The sequence below is a fragment of the Schistocerca nitens genome, unplaced genomic scaffold, assembly GCF_023898315.1.
Source record: "Schistocerca nitens isolate TAMUIC-IGC-003100 unplaced genomic scaffold, iqSchNite1.1 HiC_scaffold_376, whole genome shotgun sequence".
Classification (NCBI taxonomy): Eukaryota; Metazoa; Arthropoda; class Insecta; order Orthoptera; family Acrididae; genus Schistocerca; species Schistocerca nitens.
Window position 1 is genome coordinate 3,233,376 of NW_026045910.1, and position 23,760 is coordinate 3,257,135.

The following is a 23,760-nucleotide window of genomic DNA, read 5'->3' on the forward strand; positions in this document are numbered from 1 at the left end:
ATTTGAAGGGAATAACGCGCAAGGAAGTTTCGGAGGACATGCGGAATACACTTGAGGACAGTGTTAAGTCTTATGCAACAGTAAAAAACTGGGTGTCCGACTTCAAACGTGGAAGAACGAGTGTGGAAGATGCGCCAAGGAACGGAAGGCCTGTCACCGTTGCCACTGATGTATCAGTGACTGCAATTCACAATACGATATTTCAGGATCGTCTAACAATGTTGCATCACATTGAAACCATATCTGGAATCTCCCATGGGCGTGCTCATGACATTGTTGTTGGTATTTTGGGAATGTGTAAAGTTTCATCTCGGTACGTTCCGAAAGAATCGAAAGCAGATCAGAGACTGGAGCGTGTGCTGTGTTGTGAAGAAATACTCCTCCAATTTGAAGCGGATGAAGACGGCTTTCTTGCAAGGTATGTGACAGTGGACGAAACTTGGGCTCCCCTCTTTGATCCTGCGACAAAACAATAGTCACAACAATGGAAACATTCTTCATCCCCTGCCCGAAACAAGTTGCGGGTGCAAAAATCTGCCGGTAAGGTGATGGCATCGGTCTTCTGGGTTGCAGAAGGGGTAATTATGGTGGATTACTTGGAAAAGGGCGTAACTAACAATGCATCATACTATTGTACCCTCCTGCCCCGTTTGACAGAAGAGATAAAGAAAAAAAGTCGCGGAAAATTGGCGCGCGGAGTTCTTTTGCATCAGGACAACACACCGGCGCACAAACCCTCGCAGCGCTGGAAACTCTGCGTGATTGCGGGTTCGAATTGTTATGTCATCCGCCATATTCTCCAGACTTGGGTCCATCAGACTTTTCTCTTTTCCCAAACCTAAAGAAAAAGACCTCAAAGGACCACGATTTGACAGTGGTGATGCAGTGAACACATTTTCGGACTCAAAATCGAAGACCTTTTAGCTGAATGGTTTCCAGAAGTTAAGTGAGCGTGCCCGCGAGTATATTAGTGTACGCGGGTATTATTCTGAAAAATAAACTGGTGTTATGAAATTTCTGTCATTCTTTATTTGTTAGGTTAGAAACATTACACCTCTCACCCCCCTCGTACACTGTTGTGCAAAACTTCAGGACGAAAATAATCTTCGCATGACGCGTCACTGGCAACCAACAAAGCTCGATGAAACTTGGAGCACACATAGAGAGAAACTACTGTATAGGATATACGGAACCGGGATGAAACACGCGGCGTGACAAGTACAAAAGCATTTCTTCATAGACTATAACCACATTGGTAGAGATTAGTAGGACGCGAGAGTAAAGTATTTAAGGCAGCACAAGACAATATTTAAAGCGTACTCGCGTGAAAGTGACTGCGAGAAAGCAGCATTATCGCTGACGCTCCCTCTATTCCTTGAACTAGAAGAGCTTTGCTTCGATGTTAACTATTGTGAAAATATATAGCCTAGCTTCTGATCTTTGAGTACGGACGAATTTATTACGGCTTAAGAGAGAAGGTATTGTTGCGAGACCGCCATCTTTAATTGGAAGGCATTTTCTGATTTCGTGCGAGAATAATAAGCCAATAAAACAATTTGTCGGCAGCATAAACAAGGTGTGTATTGCGTAAATTATTCTCCATCTTATGATTTCACATTTTCAAATATTTGTGCATGCCTACGAGACATTTCTTTGGACTGTGGAAGCTCTAACCTGCAAATTCTACATGTAAAGACTCTTAAACAAATCCACTTCGACGGACACGCTTCCATAGAAAGGAGAATAGGACCGTAGTTAACGTAGAGAAAGATTCCTACAGATTCAGCACACAGTTCGACGACTGGCAGAGACATCGAGTACCGCTTACAGTCGGCGTGCAGTGGCAGATCTCTAGTCTACTGTCGACAATCCCCTGAACATGAACGTCGTCTAGTGAGATCTGTTGGGTTATTTATTCATTGCAAGGACCTAAACTTTTTTCTTAGAGAGACTGAATACTAAAGACCTAATTCCTTGAATCATTAATAATAATAATAATAATAATAAAATGAAAGCAGTAATTAATAATAATAATAATAATAAAAATAATAATAATAATAATAATAGCAGTTCACCGAGGTTACTTTTTGTCTCTGAAAGGAAATTTTCAACACAGATCTTCATACAATAACTGGGTTAAGGGCGAAATAATGACTCCTCTCATGAATCATTCCATCTCAGTAAAATTATAACAATTTATCTTTCACGTGAGAGGGAGTTACACACTGAAGTCACCGCGATTTGTTACGGTCCCCTGGACTTTGCAAAAGGCGGGACATAATTTTTAAGAGGCTGTGTGATCGTCACAGATGGCAACTGCAGCGTGCTCCCATGTGGGTCACGAGGTTGGTTAGCAGTTCCTGTGGTAGGGCGATCCATTCCCTCAACTGCTGGGTGGTCTTTGGTGCCTGTGGACGTGCTGCAACCCGTCTCTCCAACTCATTCGACACGTGCTCGATGGGATTTCAGTCGGTGGAACGGGCGGGCCAGTTCACTCGCCAAATATATTTTCCGAGAGTTCCTTGACGTGCTCTGTTGGAGCCGGTAGCGCACTGCCATCCATCAAAATAAAGTCATGGTGGAATGCACCCCCCCCCCCCCCCCAAACGCGCACGAGGAAGGAGTACAGTGTGACAATAACGTTGATTTCTTGCCGTGTTTAAAGATTCGTAGGTCAGTACGCCCGTACGACATTATGCTTCTTGCAAGACTGCAACTCAAGGAGGCTTGCGTCCTATCATTTTTAATTAAATCAGTCATCAGTACATACGAGTCTAATGCAGGATTATCGAAATATGAAGGCAGAAGGACAGTATGATATTTAATAAAGTGGTCGAAGGTGGTAGTAAAGCGCTTGCCTCAGAATCTAGTTTTCCTGGGTCATTAGAAGTGACGGCTCTTTCTCTCTGTCGAGCAATTTTGAGAACTGTTTGTATTGGCACCATGCGGGAACAAACACGCTGCTCGGAGAGTGCCTCTGTTAGCAGGCTGCAGTTCTGGGCAGGCGGAAACGAGGAGACACTGGTACAGCTGCTGAGTAGGAGAGGGGGGGGGGGGGCTGTGCGGGAACCGGTCGCTGTTTTCGCATCACGGGGCGGCTAACACAATACCCCACCATGGCGCATTTTTCCCATTGCCGCACGCCTTTTGTTTTTTTACGTCTTTCAGGCCATGGCGCACGACGAGCCGGCGACCATGAAATTGATTTCTGTGAGCAGAAAAAAATGTCATAAGAATTTCCACGTGTTTCCGGGAAGGCCTTATAATCAACTTTCTTTGAGACAAGTGTACCTGATCGCCTTGTACAATGTATCTCCTCAGAGTCTGAAATAGCACCGCACTTCTGGGTGCCATACGCAGTGCCGCCAGCACACTCGGAGTGTTTTTGAGAGCTCTTTAGTTTTTCCCATGCCAAGCGGTTTCTTCTGTGCGCAAAAAAAAAAGCACCGTGATAGGAAATGAGGCGATGACGTCAGTAGACGTACCGTGGGCGACTGTAACTTTAGGCGGCAAGCCTCTCTCTTGAGGAAAATGCTTTCTCCTCCTCACGGAGGCAGGCTGCGTGTTGGAATATGTTTATCCGATTAGCGAAGAGTGTGCCTGTCGCACGTCAGTCGGTAGTGAGCATTTTCTGTGGTACTTACTCGTGGAGCGTATTTTGGGTGAGTAGATTTTCCGGGATAATTTTGAGGGGAGTTCGTTTCGGAGATGGGAGAGAGGATGGAAATAGCAGACGTCGCGGCGGAGTCCGTCGTTCGAGACCACCCAATGCCACACTAGTCTCACAGTTTCAGATTTGGGGTGGCGAGCACGGAACTGTTCACGGGAGACAGTAGTATATGGTGATCATCTATGTTGCCTCGCACGCGAGGAAGTTTCCAGATTTTGCATCACTCTCCAAAGCTGGTTCTTTCGATCTACAGCAGCAGTAGCCATTTGTTTAATTTATGTACCGTACTCTTTACAGTTTAGTGCTTTGCACTTGCTGTTACTCAATGTAGAACCAATCAGACAGCATTAACGTTGGTGCTAAAAAAAGGGAAAGCGTCATGCAGAGAATTCCATCCCTTCATGCCAACTTGGTCAACCTCATTACTGCTTATAAAATTTTGATATATACAAAGAAGAGCCAAAGAAACTGTACACCTGCCTAACATCGTGTAGGGCCACCGCGAGTACGCAGAAGTGCTGCAACACGACGTGGCATGGACTCGACTAATGTCTGTACTGAAGGGAACTGACGCCACGAATCCTGCAGGGCTGACCATAAATCCGTAAGACTACGAGGGACTGGAGATCCCTTCTGAACAGTATGTTGCAAGGCATCCCTCATATGTCAATAATGTTCATGCCTGGCAAGTTTGGTGGTCAGCGGAAGTGTTTAAACTGAGAACAGTGTTCCTGGTGCCACTCTGTACCAATTCTGTACGTGTGGGGTGTGGCATTGTCCTGCTGGAATTGCCCAAGACCGTCGAAAAGCACAGTGGACACGAATGGATGCAGGTGATCAGACAGGATGCTCACGTACGTGCTACGTGTCATAGTCGTATCTAGACGTATAACGAGTCCCATATCGCTTGAACTCCACACGCCCTACAAGATTACAGAGACTCCACCACCTTGAATAGTCCCTTGCTGATATGCAAGGCCCTTGGATTCATGAGGTCGTCTCTGTACACGTACACATCCATCCGCTCGGTACAATTTGAAACGAGACTCGACCGATCAGCAAACATGTTTCCAGTCATCAACAGTCGAGTGTCAGTGTTGACGAGCCCAGACGAGGCGTAAAGCTTTGCGTCGCGCAGTCATCAAGGGTACACGGCTGGACCTTCTGCTCCAAATGCCCAAACCGATGGTGTTTCGTTGAATGGTTCACACGCTGACACTTATTGATGGCCCAACATTGAAATCTGCAGCAATTTGAGGAAGGGTTGTACTTTCGTCACGTCGAACGATTCTCTACAGTCGTCGTTGGTCTCTTTCTTGCAGGATCTTTTTCCGGTAGCAGCGATGTCAGAGATTTGATGTTTTACCGGATTCCTGATATTCACACTACACTCGTGAAATGGTCGTACGGGAAAATTCCCACTTCATCGCTACCTCGGAAATGCTGTGTCTCATCGCACGTGCGCCGACTATAACATCACGTTCAAACTCATTTAATCCTTGATAACCTGCCATTGTAGGAGCAGTAACCGATCAAACAACTGCGCCAGACACTCTTTGTCTTATATACAGTAGGCGTTGCCGACAGCAGAGCCGTATTCTGCCTGTTTACATATCTCTGTATTTGAATACTCACGTCTATACCAGTTTCTTTGGCGTTTGAGTGTACGTCGCCATCGTCATTAGTGAGACAGGCAGACGAGGTGTGGTCCGTTAGTTTTTAGTAAAATCCTTGTTGTTTTTGAGTGTCTGACGTCAGGTAAGTCATTTATTCTTGTTACGTGACTTGCAAGGAGAGTAATAATTTTTTTTTACCATGCAATGTTCAAACAATGTCCTTTGGCCTACGAATATAGTTGGCTCACTAATGCGGACATGTCGTCCGATCGGGACAACTGGCCAAAGTGTTTACCCCAAGAAGATTTACCTCCGAAAAACACATGCTTTACAACATATAAAACTGACATCTAAACCCTTTTATATACAAAGCTAGCATCCACCTGTCTGTCCCCTTTGTGACAAATTTGAGTTAATTAAGTTCAATTATTTTTACCATCTCTGTCATATCTGGCCCAGTACAAACGGCCGATTGTAAACGGTCTGCTGCAGGCTCTTGGTATTCTTTCAGACAGTAGGGCGTGCCCCGAAGCCAGAAAACCGAATATGGGATCCTGTTGTGATGGCACTGGCCACAGTACCCGCCTAGGCACCGAAAATGAGTCACTTCGTAAGCCTTCATGAAAATGCATGTAGTTCCAGTATATTGTTTTCTTTTTCACTTAAAAATATTTCGTGTGATACTTTATAATATGTTGAATCAAAGCGTGTAAGCGGTAAGTGTCTATCAGTAGCCATGGGTTGGCGAAAATTGAATTTCTTTCTTTGAGTGATCGCTTTACCACCCCCACCCCTTTTCGTAAGAGACCAGAGGTGTCGCCCTTCAGTATTAATATTGGCTCTTAAGCAGAACTACTGTTTTAAAACATCTTCTGTAGTGGGGGTAAGTGAGAAGTGCGTGCTACTAACGTGGAGCTACTGCTCTGCAACCCTCGTCGCCTGCTGGTGTAGTTTCTAATCTCTCCGTAGGACTGCGCTGTCCAACATTTGCGACCTGCTTGCCCCTGGAGGTGACGCCGTGCTGGTCATGGTCGGCCGTTGCCCGATCTTCGACGCGTACGAGCAGTTCTCCAAGATGCCGCAGTGGGCCGAATACATGCAGGTGAGCCGTAAACGACACTGAGCATTACTCTCTCTGTTAGGGTACTGGAACTGTGGGCCTCACACAGTCCCAGACCAAAACTGTTGCTTCTGTGAAATTTAAAATTCTCCCGGCGAATCAAATGTTCGAAGAGACTTCAGGATTGCAATCGATGGTCGTAAACTTCATTACACGATTTTTCGAGTGGACACCTGCCAGTCATCTTCAGGTGAGCCGTCAGTCTTCAATATTTCAACTGGACACCTGACAGAGCCGCGCGGGATTAGCCGAGCGGTCTGAGGGCGCTGCAGTCATGGACTGTGCTGCTGATCCCGGCGGAGGTTCGAGTCCTCCCTCGAGCATGGGTGTGTGTATTTGTCCTTAGGATAATTTAGGTTAAGTAGTGTGTAAGCTTAGGGACTGATGACGTTAGCAGTTTCTTAAGGCTCATACGATTTCACACACATTTGAAAATTTTTTGAACACCTGACAGTCATCTTCAGGTGAGCCATCAGTCTTACGTATTTCAACTGAACACCTGCCAGTCATCTTCGGGTGAGCCATCAGTCTTCGATATTTCAACTGGACACCTGACAGTCATCTTCAGGTGAGCCATCAGTCTTCGATATTTCAACTGGACATCTGACAGTCATCTTCAGGTGAGCCATCAGTCTTCGATATTTCAATTGGACACCTGACAGTCATCTTCAGGTGAGCTGTCAGTCTTCGATATTTCAACTGGACACCTGACAGTCATCTTCAGGTGAGCTATCAGTCTTCAATATTTGAACCGGACACCTGACAGTCATCTTCAGCTGAGCCATCAGTCTTCGATATTTCAACTGAACACCTGACAGTCATCTTCAGGTGAGCTATCAGTCTTCAATATTTCATCTGGACACCTGCCACTCATCTGCAGGTGAGCCATCAGTCTTCGATGGCTCACCTGAAGATGATTGGCAGGTGTCCGGTTGAAATATCGTGGAGTGAAGTTTACGTCGACCGGCTGCATTCCAGAAATCTCTTCATACTCTTGCTTCTCATGGGCAACACTCTTACCGATTGACCCGACTACAAATGGAGCTTCCATCTACAGACTTTTTTGTTGCTGTGATCCTCAGTCTGAAGATTGGTGATGTGCCATTCTCCATACTACCATATCCTGTGTGAGCCTCTTCATCTCTAACTAACCGCTACAATATGCAAGTGTTTGAACCTGCTTGCTGTACTCGTCTCTCCGTCTCCCTCTACAGTTTTCACCTCCCACACTTCTGTCCAGTTCTAAATCGATGATATTTTGATGTCTCAGAATGTCTTCTATCTTCGAATCCCTTCTGTTAGTCAAGTTGTACAACAAATTTCTTTGCTCCCCAGTTCTGCCTTAGTACAATTGCTCCGGCTTTATTTACGACCAAGAGCTGGTTAATTAGGGCAATAATGATCGGATACAAACTAGAAAGGAAAGGCCATGCAAAAGCGGGGCAAATTTTCAAACGACAGCTATTGTCTTAGTACAATACTACTGCCTATATTTATGCCCAAAGAGCCGACTGAGTAAAACCCTGAGGGTTGGGTACAAACGAGAAAATAATAAGGAGGGCAGGTTGAAAATGAAACAAATCACCACGAGGATTACAGAATGTTACTCCCTTTTATCAGCAAACAGTTCCATGGATCCACGGTGCGTCGTAGCGGTTACTGAGTGGTGCCGATGAAAGCCAATTAGAAGGGGCCCGCCAGGCCACGAGCGGTCATCCGACACGAGTATTGCCAACCAACCGACGGGATGTCGGCCTGCTGCTTATAGTCGACGCTGACCGGGTGAAGTACTCCGGTATCTTCGCTGTGCGCTGGCCCTCCTTGCACAGCTCGTGGCTTCGGCCGCTCGGACCTCATGACCACCTCTTGTAGCGATGCTACCGCCAATCCGCAAACTCGTGCCTCACTCTCGGGTCAGAGAACCCGTATATACAGGGTGGTCCATTGATCGTGACCGGGCCAAATATCTCACGAAATAAGCGTCAAACGAAAAAACTACAAAGAACGAAACTCGTCTAGCTTGAAGGGGGAAACCAGATGGCGCTATGGTTGGCCCGTTAGATGGCGCTGCCATAGGTCAAACGGATATCAACTGCGTTTCTTTAAGGAAGAACCCTCATTTTTTATTACATATTCGTGTAGTACGTCATGAAATATGAGTGTTTCAGTTGGACCACTTTTTTCGCTATGTGATATATGGCGCTGTAGTAGTCACAAACGTATAAGTACGTGGTATCACGTAGCATCCCGCCAGTGCGGACGATATTTGGTTCGTGATACATTACCCGCGTTAAAATGGACCGTTCACCAATTGCGGATAAGGTCGATATCGTGTTGATGTATGGCTATTGTGACCAAAATGCCCTACGGGCGTGTGCTATGTATGCTGCTCGGTACCCTGACGACATCATCCAAGTGTCCGGACCGTTCGCCGGATAGTTACGTTATTTAAGGAAACAGGAAGTGTTCAGCCACATGTGAAACGTCAACCACGACCTGCAACGAATGATGGTGCTCAAGTAGGTGTTTTAGCTGCTGTCGCGGCTAATCCGCACATCAGTGGCAGACAAATTGCGCGAGAATCGAGAATCTCAAAATCGTCGGTGTTGAGAATGTTACATCAACATCGATTCCAACCGTACCATATTTCTATGCACCAGGAATTGCATGGCGACGACTCTGAACGTCGTGTACAGTTCTGCCACTGGGCACAAGAGAAATTACGGGACGATGACAGATTTTTTGCACGCGTTCTATTTAGCGACGAAGCGTCATTCGACCAACAGCGGTAACGTAAACCGGCATAATATGCACTATTGGTCAACGGAAAATCCACGATGGCTGCGACAAGTGGAACATCATCGGCCTTCGCGGGTTAATGTATGGTGCGGCATTATGGGAGGAAGGATAATTGGCCCCCATTTTATCGATGGCAATCTAAATGGTGCAATGTATGCTGATTTCCTACGTAATGTTCTACCGATGTTACTACAAGATGTTTCACTGCATGACAGAATGGCGATGTACTTCCAACATGATGGATGTCCGGCACATAGCTCGCGTGCGGTTAAAGCAGTATTGAATAGCATTTTTCATGACAGGTGGATTGGTCGTCTAAGCACCATACCATTGCCCGCACTTTCACCGGATCTGAGGTCCCCGGATTTCTTTCTGTGGGGAAAGTTGAAGGATATTTGCTATTGTGATCCACCGACGACGCCCGAAAACATGCGTCAGCGCATTGTCAATGCGTGTGCGAACAGTACGGAAGCCGAACTACTCGCTGTTGAGAAGAATGTCGTTACACGTATTGCCAAATGCACTGAGGTTGACGGACATCATTTTGAGCATTTATTGCATTAATGTGGTATTTATAGGTAACCACGCTGCAAAGTTACATGTATCACATTGGACCAGCCGAAATAAAATGTTCAAACGTACCTACGTTCTGTATTTTATTTTAAAAAACCTACCTGTTACCAACTGTTCGTCTAAAATTGTGAGCCGTATGTTTGTGACTATTACAACGCCATCTATCACAAAGCGAAAAAAGTGGTCCAACTGAAACATTCGTATTTCTTTACGTACTACACGAATATGTAATAAAAAATGAGGGTTCCTCCTTAAACAAACGCAGTTGATATCCGTTGTACCTATGGCAGCGCCATCTAGCGGGCCAACCATAGCGCCATCTGGTTTCTCCGTTCAAGTTAGACAAGTTTCGTTCTTTGTGGTTTTTTCGTTTGACGCTTATTACGTGAGATATTTGACCCGGTCCCGATCAATGGACCATCCTGTGTATATCGGCAAGCAGAGACGTTCTAAGGACACAACCCACAGTTACCAAATCTTCCTCGTAGATGTTGTTGGCAATGGGGCTGCAGGAGGGACAGTCGATACTACCTTTGAGCCAGTGGCACCAGACAGAACAGTGTACCAACTCAATGGCGCCGCGGCTCACACACAACCAGATAATCGACCCAGCAGTAAAATACACAATACGATACATGCCATAAAATAATAAATATGATTTATTTTGAGATTGGATTCCATTGGGAAGTTTGAGCACCACGACCGCACAACAATCATTGCAAAGAATGGATAATTCTACTATTGGAAATACCCAGCAATTAAGCTAGTTGGCATGTTCCTCAGTTTGAGCAGCTATGTTTGAAGTCATATTTTGTGGATAATTATGTGAATCCATTGGACTTAGTCGTGTACTGAAAATAATCACTGTGTCATTGAAATCTATATCCAACAATAAAAGAAATAGGTTTCAAATTTATACAACCAATGCTGGAATTGCCCTTGTTTGCAGTGATTTCAATTTGTGTATGCGGCCAGCAACTGATCTGTCTTGTCCAGTCTCTTTCACTTCTGCACCCATATACGATAGGGAATGTGGAGGTCGAAGGCTTGCCTGCTCTTTGAAGCAAGATAGGCGGCGATCTGTGGCAGACCTGATGACAGACCGAGCGAGGTGGCGCAGTGGTTAGACACTGGACTCGCATTCGGGAGGACGACGGTTCAATCCCGCGTCCGGCCATCCTGATTTAGGTTTTCCGTGATTTCCCTAAATCGCTCCAGGCAAATGCCGGGATGGTTCCTTTCAAAGGGCACGGCCGACTTCCTCCCCCGTCCTTCCCTAATCCGATGAGACCGATGACCTCGCTGTCTGGTCTCCTTCCCCAAACCAACCAACCAACCAACCTGATGACAGAGTGCACTGCTGGGGCAGGCACAAGTGATTCGGAGCACGCTCTGCTTAAAACGGGACTCTTGCGTGTTCTCACATTGACCGAGCGACAGCGTCAATTACGAGTCCTGAGGGCTCGGGATGATCGAGACTGGACCGTGGACTGAAGGAATCGCGTCGCGCGATCGAATGAATCACGTTTCTTGCCCATGGTTCATGGTAGTGTCTGGATACGCTGTAATTCAAGCGAACGGCTGCTAGAAACATGCGTCGTGTCACGAATGCAAGCTGGTGGAGGCAATACTGTACTTTTTACGTCATGTGACGCATGGTGATGCCCAATTTTTGTTGTTTTTGAGTCGTCAATGTTGTGACCGGCATGATGCGCCCCGTCACTAATGCCTCTCCTGTGGCAGCCTCTTCATCTCAGAGTAGCACCTGCAGCCTACGTCCTCAATTATTTTCTGGATGTTTTCCAATCTCTGTCTTTCACTAAAGTTTTTGCCCTCTACGGCCTTTCCAGTACCATGGAAGTCACTCCCTGATGTTTTAACAGATGTGCTATCACCCTTTCCCTTCTCCTTGTCGTCGGCCGGGGTGGCCGAGTGGTTCTAGGCGCTACAGTCTGGAACCGCGCGACCGCTACAGTCGCAGGTTCGAATCCTGCTCGGGCATGGATGTGTGTGATGTCCTTAGGTTAGTTAGGTTTAAGTAGTTCTAAGTTCTAGGGACTGATGACCTCAGAAGTTAAGTCCCATGGTGCTCAGAGCCATTTGAACCATTGTAACCTCCCCACAGTAATCTGAAAAGGCCAATATAATTTTGTAAAGACAAAATTTTTAAATGTTAACGAGAATAGAACCTAGTGTAACCTCCCAACAAAATAAATTTAATGACAATGACAATTAAATAAAAATTAGCAATCTGACCCAAGTATAAGCTCCCCACAAAATGAAAGTCAATTCAGTGATAATAAAATCTCAGTGACAATGAAAACGCAAATAGACCGAAATGTCGATCTTAGGCCCTGTTCAATAATCAAACTCAAATTCTTACGTCAGTAAAACTGCATCTGCTCTTATTTTTCGCCATATCTCGAAGGAAATGCATTGCAAAAATTTTGAATTTAAGGGAAACTTTTCTTTAAGGAATACCAAGGGAAATATTTCTTTCAATAAAATGTTTGTTTTGTTAAAATGCTTGGTTTGAAAACAAATTATTATTGGGGCGATTCTTGAACAAATTAGTTACAGTTAATTTACATTACATTATCAAATGTGCGCAATGCTGCTTCATTACCTTATTTAAAATATATACCTTGTCCCGAATCTTGACCAGAGTGCCATGTCGACGACTGCCGACTCCACACACACAACTACATGCAACTGAACTCTCTCGCAACTAGACCGCCACTGCACTCTACTGCGACTCGACCGTAACTGCATCATCTCACACGCGCTACTACTCTCCAACTGAACACTCGCGCGGTCAAGCGCAGACTAGGAACGACAAATAGCTCTCTGGTCAGAGACTCTGCAATGCCTCGCCATCGCCGCCACACAACATACGTGTTTCACCATTTCTCCTTGTCATGTTTTCCACACATTCCTTTCTTCTCTGATTCTGCTCAGAACCTAACTTTCAACCTTCGTCTGTAGCACCACATCTCAAGCACTTCGTTTCTCCTCTGTTCCGGCATTCCCACAGTCCATGTTTCACTACCATACAATGCTGTGCTCCGGACATGCATTCTCAGAAATTACTTCCTCTAATTAAGGCCCATGTTTGATATTAGTAGACGTCTCTTGGCCAGGAATGCCCTTTTTGCCGGTGCTAGTCTGCTTTTTTATGTCCTCCTTGCTCCGTCCGTCATTGGTTATTTTGCTGCCTAGGTAGCAGAATACGTTAACTTCAACAGCGCCGTGATCACTGATTATGATGTTAAGCTTCTCGCTGTTCTCATTTCTGCTACTTCTCATCACTTTCGCCTTTTTTCGATTTACTCTGTCCTGTAAATCTTGTTTACTTTCACTCAGGACAGCAATCTCATCAGCGATTCTTATCCCTTTCAGCATGAATTTTAAGCCCACTCTTGAATCTTTCTATTATTTCCGTCATTGCTTCTTCGATGTATAGATTGAGCAGTACGGGCGAAAGACTACATCCCTATCTTACACCCTTTTTAGTACGAGCGCTTCGTTCTTGGTCGTCCACTCTTATTATTCCCTCTTGGCCGTTGTACATATTGTATATGACCCACTTCTCCCTATAGCTTACTCCTACTTTTTTCAGAATTTAGAACATCTTGCACCATTTTACATTGTCGAATGCTTTTTCCAGGTTGGCAAATCCTATGAACGTGTCTTGATTTTTCTTTAGTCTTGCTTCCATTATTAACCGCAACGTCAAAATTGCCTCTCTCGTGCCTTTAACTTTCCTAAAGCCAAACTGATCGTCATCTAGCGTATCCTCAATTTTCTTTCCCATTCTTCTATATATTATTCTTGTAATCAACTTGGATGCATGAGCTGTTAAGCTGATTGTATGATAATTCTCGCACTTGTCAGCTCTAGCCGTCTTCGGAATTGCGTGGATGATGCTTTTCCGAAAGTCAGATGGTATATCGCCAGAGTCATACATTCTACACATCAACGTCAATAGTCGTTTTGCTGCTAATTCTCCCAATGATTTTAGAAATTCTGATGGAATGTTATTTTTCGCTTCTGCCTTATTTGATATTAAGTCCTCCAAAGCGCTTTTAAATTCTGATTCTAATACTGGATCCCCTATCTCTTCCAAATCGACTCCTGTTTCTTCTTCTATCACATCAGACAAATCTTCCCCCTCATAGAGGCTTTCAATGTATTCTTTCCACCTATCCGCTCTCTCCTCAGCATTTAACAGCCAAATTTCTGTTGCACTCTTAATGTTATCATCCTAACTTTTAATGTCACCGAATGTTGTTTTGTCCTTCCGCTAGTCATTTCTTTTCCGATGTCTTCACATTTTCCAGCAGACATTTCGTCTTAGTATCCCTGCACTTCCTATTTATTTCATTCCTCAGCGATTTGTATTTCTGTATTCCTGAGTTTGGCTCAAATGGCTCTGAGCCCTATGGGACTCAACTGCTGAGGTCATTAGTCCCCTAGAACTTAGAACTAGTTAAACCTAACTAACCTAAGGACATCACAAACATCCATGCCCGAGGCAGGATTCGAACCTGCGACCGTAGTGGTCTTGCGGTTCCAGACTGCAGCGCCTTTAACCGCACGGCCACTTCGGCCGGCATTCCTGAGTTTCCCGGAACTTTTTTGTATTTCCTCCTTTCATCGATCAATTGAAGTATTTCTTCTGTTACCCATGGATTCTTCGCACTTACATTCTTTGTACCTACATTTTCCTTCCCAACTTCTTATCTATATCCTTAGAGAACTTCAACCGTATCTCGTCATTCCTTAGTGCTTCCGTATCCCACTTCTTTGCGTATTGATTTTTCCTGACTAATGTCTTAAACTTCAGCCTTCTGTTTATCACTACTATATTGTGATCTGAGTCTATATCTGCTCCTGGGTACGCCTTACAATCCAGTATCTGATTTCAGGATCACTGTCTGACCATGATGTAATCTAACTGAAATCTTCCCGTATCACCCTGTCTTTTCCAAGTAGACCTCCTCCTCTCGTGCTCCTTGAACAGAGTATTCGCTATTACTAGCTGAAATTTATTACAGAACTCAATTATTCTTTCTCCTCTCTCATTCCTTGTCCCAAGCCCATATTCTCCTGTAACCTTTTCTTCTACTCCTTCCCCTACATCTGCATTCCAGTCGCGAATGACTATTAGATTTTCATTCCCCTTTACATACTGTATTATCCTTTCAATATCCTCATACACTTTCTTTTCTCTTCATCTTCAGCTTGCGACGTCGGCGTGTACACCTGAACTATCGTTGTCGGTGATGGCATTGTTGTTGTTGTGGTCTTCAGTACAGAGACTGGTTTGATGCAGCTCTCCATGCTACTCTATTCTGTGCAAGCTTCTTCCCAGTACCTACTGCAACCTACATCCTTCTGAATCTGTTTAGTGTATTCATCTCTTGGTCTCCCTCTACGATTTTTACCTTCCACGCTGCCCTCCAATACTAAATTGGTGATCCCTTGATGCCTCAGAATATGCCCTACCAACCGCTCCCTTCTTCTAGTCAAGTTGTGCCACAAATTTCTCTTCTCTCCAATTCTATTCAATACCTCCCCATTAGTTATGTGATCTACCCATCTAATCTTCAGCATTCTTCTGTAGCACCACATTTCGAAAGCTTCTATTCTCTTCTTGTCTAAACTATTTATCGTCCACGTTTCACTTCCATACATGGCTACACTCCATACAAATACTTTCAGAAACGACTTCCAGACACTTAAATTTACACTCGATGTTAACAAATTTCTCTTCTTCAGAAACGGTTTCCTTGCCATTGCCAGTCTACATTTTATATCCTCTCTACTTCGGCCATCATCAGTTATTTTGCTCCCCAAAATAGCAAAACTCATTTACTACTTTAAGCCTCTCATTTCCTAATCAAATATTAGCGAACGTCATTCTGTGTACACAGTTGGACAGTAACTATGCCTCACAGACAGATGCGTGAAAATACACGCAGATGTCAGTATTTGAGAGAGGGCGTGTAGGTGGGCTCAAAGAAGCCATTTGAAGTAATCGGCAAATCAGTCGACATTTGAATAGGAGCGATGTGACTATTTAATGGTGTTGGCGGGAATGGATGAACCATAGCCAAACACATGGTCAGGAAGGAAGCAGTCGGCCTACGGAGACGAAAGAATTTGAAGACCGAGATCTCATCAGAGAGGCACTCAGGGCCCTGGATTCATCACCATCATCGATCCGATGTACAACTGGTGCTCGAGTGACCAGAAGGGCCATTAGCACGTGGTTCACAGATAGGGGGCGGAGCGCAATCTCATTGACTGGAGTAGAATTATCTCCAGTAATGAGTTCCACTTGGAACTGAGCCCCAATGACCAGGGAAGATGTGTATGAAGACACCCCAAACAGCAGTGGCATGCCAATCTGAGTGTCGTCCATCATACGGCCCAGTGCCCAACATGCAGTAGTGATGGTCTGGGGTGTCATTTCATTCCATAGCAGGACCCATTTGGCTGTCATCCGCGTCACCCTTACAGCACAGCGGTACGTCGACGATATTCTTCGCCCCGTTTTGTTGGCCATCACAGCAAGCCATCTCGGGCTTAAATTTCAGTAAGATAATGACGCGAGTTTCAGCTGGTTGTCTTCGTGCTTGCCAAACCCTATCTCAGACAGCGAGATCACCGGATCTCTCCCCAACTGAGAACCTTTTGAGTATTATGAGCAGGGCTCTCAAACCAGCTTGGCAATTTGACGATCTAACGCGCCAATTGGGTTGAATTTTTCACGATATCCTTCAGGAGAACATCCAGTAAATACATCAGTAAGAGCAAAGCAAATTAACTGCTTGCTTAAGGGCGTTATTGACTTACTCAGTCGAATGTTTCTGAAATTGTTATCACTTGTTTGTCTGTACACGTACATCACATCTACCGGTTATCTTTCGTGGTGAGACTGTACTTGGGATCTTCTATATAGGTCTTCTGAGCTTAAACAGGAAACAGTTTTCTGGCATGTCATAAGATATAATTGCTAAGTAACGACAAGTTTCAATTACTTCATTTTGCATCAAGACAATTTGCTAATTTGCAACCTTTAGAACACTTTATAGTTACAGGTAACAATCAGTCTCTCCAGAATCATTATAAAAACAGTCTCTATATACAGGACATGCGAGCTCTGTTAGTGTAGTTCAATTTCTTTTTCGGAAAGGTACCTAATGACTGGAAAAGAGCGCAGGTCATTCCAGTTTTTAAGAAAGGCTTTAAGACTGGTCCGCACAATTACCGACCTATATCGTTGGCGTCTATCTGTTGTAGAATTAGGCAACATGTTTTATGCTCAAGAATTATGACGTTTTTGGAAAATGAACATCTCCTCTATAAAAATCAACATGGATTCCCCAGATAGAGATGCTGCGAAACTCAGCTCGCTCTGTTCATCCATGAGATCCACAGCGCAGTGGACAACGGCGCTCAGGCTGATGCCGTGCTCCTTGATTTCAGTAAGGCATTTGACACCGTCCCGCATTGCCGTTTAATGAAAAAATACGAGCTTACGGAGTATCGGAGCTGATTTGTGATTGGATTCAAGACTTTCTCGCTGATAGAACTCAACACGTCGATCTTAACGGAACTAAATCGACAGATGTAAAGGTAATATCCGGAGTACCACAGGGAAGTGTGATAGGACCGTTGCTGTTCACAGTATTTATAAATGATCTAGCAGAAAGCGCCGGATGCTCTTTAAGGCTATTCGCAGATGACGCAGTTGTCTACACCGAAGTAGCAACGCCAGAAGACAGCTAGAATTTGCAGAACGACCTGCAGAGAATTGATGACTGGTGCAGGCTCTGGCAGTTGACCCTGAACGTAAATAAATGTAACATATTGCGCGTACATAGGAAAAGAAATCCACTACTATACAGCTACACTGTTCGTGACAAACAGCTGGAGACAGCGTCTGCCGTAAAATATCTAGGCGTAACTATCCAGAGCGCCATTATGTGGAATGACCACATAAAACATGTAGTGGGAAAAGCAGATGCCAGATTCAGATTCATAGGAAGACTCTTAAGGAAATGTAACTCATCCACGAAAGAAGTGGTTTAGAAGACGCTTGTTCGCCCGATTCTTGAGTATTGTTCATCTATCTGGGATCCCTATGAGGTAGGACTGACAGAGGAGATAGAGAAGATCCAACGAAGAGTGGTGTGTTTCGTCACGGGATCGTTTAGCTGACGAGAGAGCGTTACGGAGATGCTAAACAAATTCCACTGGCAGACATTACAAGAGAGGTGTTGTGCGTCACGTAGAGATTTACTATTAAAATTTCGGGACAGCACTTTTCAGGAGGAGTCGGACAACTTATTACTTCCCCCCACATACATCTCGCGTATTGAGCACCAGGAGAAAATTCGGGAAATAGGACCAATACAGAGGCTTACCGACAATCATTCTTCGTACGCACTATTCGCAACTGGAACAGGGTTGGAGGGATCAGATAGTGGTCTTCCACTCTTATTGTTGCCTCCTGGTTCTTGCAAATATTGTATTTATCCGCCTTTCCCTATTGCTTGTCCCTATTTTTCTCAGAATTTCTACCATCTTGTACCATCTCACATTGTCAGACGCTCTTTCCAGGTGAGAAGTCCTATAAACGTGTCTTGATTTACCTTCATTCTTGTTTCCATTATCAGCCGCAACGTCAGAACTGCCTCTCTGGTGCCTTTACCTTTCCTAAACTCAAACTGATGGTCATCTAACAGAGCCTCGATTTTCTTTTCCATTCTTGTGTTATGTTATTTTTCTCAGCATCTTGGGTGCATAAGCTGTTAAGGGGAGCTGCAGGTGCCTATGCTGCCCATGTTAAAATCACTAAGTTTGAGGAACATTTATGAATAAACTACCAAATAGAAAAATTTGAATTTTTTTTTACATATAGAGTGGTTTAGTATTGCAGCTATGACAGAGGTATTTTGGAGTATCTTTTCTAGTTTCCTTCCAATTATTTTTTTATTAATGACCCAATTTTTTTTAAAAAAATTGCTTTATAATTAAACTGAAATGAAACTACTGAACATATTGCCAAATGGCTGTGTTACAATGTAAGTTTGACCACTAGGAGTGCTGTATAAAAATTTCGTCTCTCTAGCTTGAGTGGATTTTGAGAAAATGTTCCTTATATTCGAAAAATTCTAATTTACAGGAAATGGCTATCAAAGTTTCTCAATAGATTCCTGCACTATAGGATGGATTATCAGGGTCTTCTTCTTCATCCTCCAAAAGCTTCCTCTTCTGTCTTCTTGTCTGGCCTGTTGTTCCATCATACTTCATATGCCTTTCTCTTCTTTCTGCTCCTCTTATCCTTTCTCTGTCAATATTTCTTAGTGCTCGTACAGTGTTCACCCCAGCTGTAAATCCTAATGTCTTCAGAATTTCACACTTCACACTTCACACTGTTCCCTTGGTTGTAGATTGCTATTGCATCATAAATGCCAAAGTGCAGTGTTTTTATGCTTACAAACACCCTTTTAGGAATCACTTTCCAAATCAAATTGTTTACGCTCTCATTAGGATTCTGCGTCTTTCCGTGTAGACATTTGTGTAACAATTCTGGCTGTGCTAAGTCATGAAAAATTGGTTTTATTGTTCCCTCCTGATTCTTGTACATACTGCATATTACCCGGTTTACACAAGAAGTATAATACTACCAACTACAGGCGCAACACTGAACTAATTCGAAACGGTAAACAGCAAAGAGGCGATGTTCCGCGCTCTTATTCATTGTAGTATCGCAACTTGGTATTAGTGTTAATTTTCTTTTCCCTATGTTCTTCCTCTTCTTATATACACGGTTACTAAAACGTGGCATCGTAACCAGAACAAAAGTGTACGACAATATTAAATAGAGCAAAGTGTTCGAAATTCTGAGGAAAATAGGAGTAAGCAGTAAGGAAATACGGGTAATATTTGTCACAGAAAACAATGTAGCCAACCCTTGCACACTCGCTGTATGCGTAACATAAGGCGCTGTATGCGTAACAGGCCGAGAAAATCCCAAGCAGTTTGCCAGGAAGTCACGAGAGGGTGTTAGACGCATTCAGCGGCCGCCCATTTCCTCTGCAGGCGTGGGGGAAAATGGTAATAACTCCACTTCTAGGGCGAGTAGAACAATAATTCAAAGTTTACATTAAAGAGGAATGTTCCAATTAATTTTCGGTAGCAAAAAAAAATCGTAATTTTTTCGATTTGACCACCTCCGGCTCCCATTAAGATGATTGTGCGATAATTCTCGCACTTGGAGCTAACCCCCTCAGTGTCAGTTACGGCCTGAAGATGATGCACTGAAACACCGAAACTGGTAGCCATACAATAAATAACATCGTAAGTACGGCTGTACGTGTTCCACTTCATTACATAAGTGAACGGCCAAACTCCACAAAACCTCCAATCACGAGGACGGACGTACAAAAAATAAGAGGTTGGTTTGATAAGTCTGTTACGTTTCCATAAAGGAATGGAACATTTCTGTTTCGCTTTCATGGCTGGTAAGCTTGATTATTCCAAGGATCGTGTAAAGAATTACAACAATGTACGACGTACAATGTACAGACAGCCATTTGGCTTTGTCAGTGAGTCGACTGCAATTGAAAATGGAGAAAACCGAGTTTCATGCTGTTATGAAACTTTTTAATTTATAGGGTTCGAGTACTGAACGAATCAAAACACAACTGGATGAAGTTCATTGAAGGCCATTTACTTTTGGATTAATGAATTTAAACGTGGTCGGACAAGCACCGAAGAAGGAGCGCGGTCCGGAAGTCTAATCCAGGTCACCACAAGGGAAGCCGTTGACAAAATGCATGAGATGGTAATGCAAGACGGCCGAATATAAATTCGTGAGACTGCTGAGACTGTAGGCATCTCAAATGAGCTAGTGCGTAACATCCTGCACGGAAAACTGGCTACGAAGAAGCTGCGTGAGAGGTGGATTCCGCGATTACTGGCAGTCGACCAAAAGCGCATTAGCCACAACATTTCAATACAATGTCTTTCGATGTTTGGTCGCAATGTGCAAGATATTCTGCGTCGATATGTGACTGTTGATGATACATGGATCCATCATTACACACCAGAGTCAAAACGGCAGTCAAAAGAATGGACAAGTCTGGTGAAAGGATGCCGAAGAAGGAAAAGACCATTTCGTAAGCTGGTAAGGTGATGGCCAATATTTTTTGGGATTCCCAAGGACTAATCCTCATGGATTACTTGCAAAAAGGCAGAACCGTGACTTGACCCTGTTGTGCTTCATTGTTGGAACGTTTGAAATTTGCATTAGCTGAAAAGAAGATCAAGTTTGGCACGCAAAAAAGTACTCTTTCGCCAGGATAATGCACCATCTCACACATCAGCGATAACAATGGCGAAAATGCATGAAATTGGCTTTGAATTGGTTACTCATCCATCCTACTCTGCTGACTTAGCCTAAAATGACTTCTTCCTGTTCCCTACCATGAAACTTTGGCTTACTGGGAAGAAGTTGTCATCAAATGAGGAAGCGATAGTTGTAGTCAAAAAGCATTTTACAGAGTTTGACAGAACCTTTTTTTTTCCGATGGGATGAAAAATGTGGAGGGTCAACAGAGTAAGTGTATATCCCTGAAAGGAGAGTAAGTCGAGAACTAATATGAGCTGTTTACGAAACAAACAGTTTTTTTTTACTAGACTTATCAAATCACCCTCGTACTTTCAGAAAAGACTTCCTGAAACTTAAATTTATACGTGATGTTAACAGATGCCTCTTTTTTCAGAAATGCTTCTCTTGCTGTAGACAGTTTACATTTTTTATCCTCTCTATATCGTCCAAATACCAAAACTCATCTATTTCTTTTAGTGTACTCATCTATTTCTTTTAGTGTCTCATAACCTAGTCTGATCCCCACATTATGATCTGATTTAGTTCAACTACATTTCATTACTCTTATTTTACTTTTGTTGATGCACATGTTATATCCTCCATTCAAGACATTTGCCATTCCATTCAACTCCTCTTCCAAGTCCTTTACTGTCTCTGCCAGTATTACAATGCGGTCGGCAAACCTGGAAGCTTTTACTGCTTCTCCCTAAACTCTAATTCATTCTAAAAAAAAAAAAAAAAAAAAATTCTATGGTTTCCTATACTGCTTGGTGAACGTACAGACTGCCTAACACCGTGGATAGGCTACAACCCTACCTCGTTCCCTTCTAAATTGCTGCTTTTCTTTCATTTCCCTTGACTCTTGTAACTGCCATCTTCCTATATTTTATCCGTGTTACCTTCAACATTTCAAACAGGGTAGTCCACGGAACATTTCAAATGCTCTCTCTAAATCTACAAATGCTATAAATGTAAGTTTGCCTTTCTTTAGTCTGTCTTCTAAGATAAGATGTAACTTCAGTATTGCCTCGCTTGTTCCTACATTTCTGCGGAACCAAAACTGACCTTCCCCGATGTCGGCTTCTAACAGCTTTTCGATTCTTCTGCGAATAATACGGGTCAGTATTTGACAACCATGACTTATTAAGCTGATAGTCCGGTTATATAACCCTACGAATGAGCGTACGAATGAGCGGCATGCCTTCGAGAGGAATAAGAGCTGTATCTTTCGCTTGCTTTCAGTCGCTTGCAGTTCCATCACTGGCTATCTTTGTACGGACAGACCATTGTTTTTCTTACTACTGCTCTTCCCGAACCCACATGAGTCTTTCTTTTCCATATTCCCCTGCATATTTGTTCATATTTGCCATGATGTCGGCGTAGAGCACACTAAATTTGACTACAAAGATTACCCGTCAATTGTCTAATGAATACTGTTTATTGGCTAGAATGGTATCGATACCTCCCTCGATTTCAATAATTACCTCCTAGCCGGTGACTCCGTCAGTACGTAGCAGCAGTAAACATTTTCCCCCAGCCTCGTATTAGACCGGGGCCGGCCCAACGCTGCACAGTGTGCAGACGTGCGGAAGTGCTGCACATGTGCGCACGTGTGCGACAGCGACATCTGTTATTAGGCATGTGGCCTAAATGAACGGCGTCGGCTCCTCTTCCCTGTTTATGTGGTACAAGCAAGAGCGCAACATACCCAGTCTCGTTTACCCCTGGTGACCGCAACCTTAACAGAGAACTGAGAAATGGCAGGTACTGTGAAAAAGCAAAGGACGACAGTTATATGCTCTCGGTCGTTTCAATCAAGCATCAGTGATGAAAATCTCCCGCAATTACTTGCGTTTGTCAATGAGCCGCGCTTTTGTGCCCGACATTAACTATATCATTTCGCATGATCAGTGATAAACGTGTTTGGATTTATTCCTTTCATAATTAAAAATTAGTGTTTACTAACTGTGCATTATTGCTTCATTCTGCTCCTTGTTACATTATTATCAGGAGAATTGGTCATTAAACCGATTGTTGTATACATACATTTGGGGTTTTCTTTTAAATGTGTGAAGGGCTACGCTCAGTTGAAGTCGATAAAACGTAACATTCATCTAATTGTCGGTTATTACGCAGATTTCAGACGGAGCTGATGAAAGATATAGCAATAATGTACAGGTGATCATCGAGAGGTCTGCGGTTGTCATTCTGTTCAGAGGTCAGCGAGACAGAAATTATGTGGGTGTAATTGCGTCGGTTTAATGTTATTTGAAATCATGACTAAGGTTCGTTGGAAGTCGCTAAGTGCGCTCCTTCTTAAATACTAGATCAAAAACATTACGCGTATTTACGTGCCGTCAGTCAAGCTGCCTTAATAAAAACCCTCGGTTGTTAACTTTCTTACTGGGTTAAACTGTTAACATAAAAGTAGACGCCTCAAGGAGTAGACTGTGACAGTATTTTAAATGTTTAATATGCGAAATACCTTCCCATGGTTGGCTTGCAAGCTGTGGAAAGAGCACTAGAATGCGCCGGTACAGAGTACCTCAGCAAGTGGATAAAGCGACATCTGTGC

At 43.7% G+C, this 23,760-nt stretch overlaps 1 protein-coding gene across 1 annotated transcript in view; it reads left to right on the forward strand.

The window, feature by feature from the left end:
* Positions 1–6,325: 6,325 nt before the first annotated feature.
* The window catches only part of LOC126229625 (juvenile hormone acid O-methyltransferase-like), a 63,079-nt gene continuing 45,644 nt past the window's right edge, over positions 6,326–23,760 (forward strand). The window contains exon 1 of the mRNA XM_049942368.1: positions 6,326–6,388. Coding sequence (XP_049798325.1) covers positions 6,362–6,388 — 27 coding nt within the window. The 5' untranslated portion in view covers positions 6,326–6,361. The remainder of the gene's footprint in view (positions 6,389–23,760) is intronic.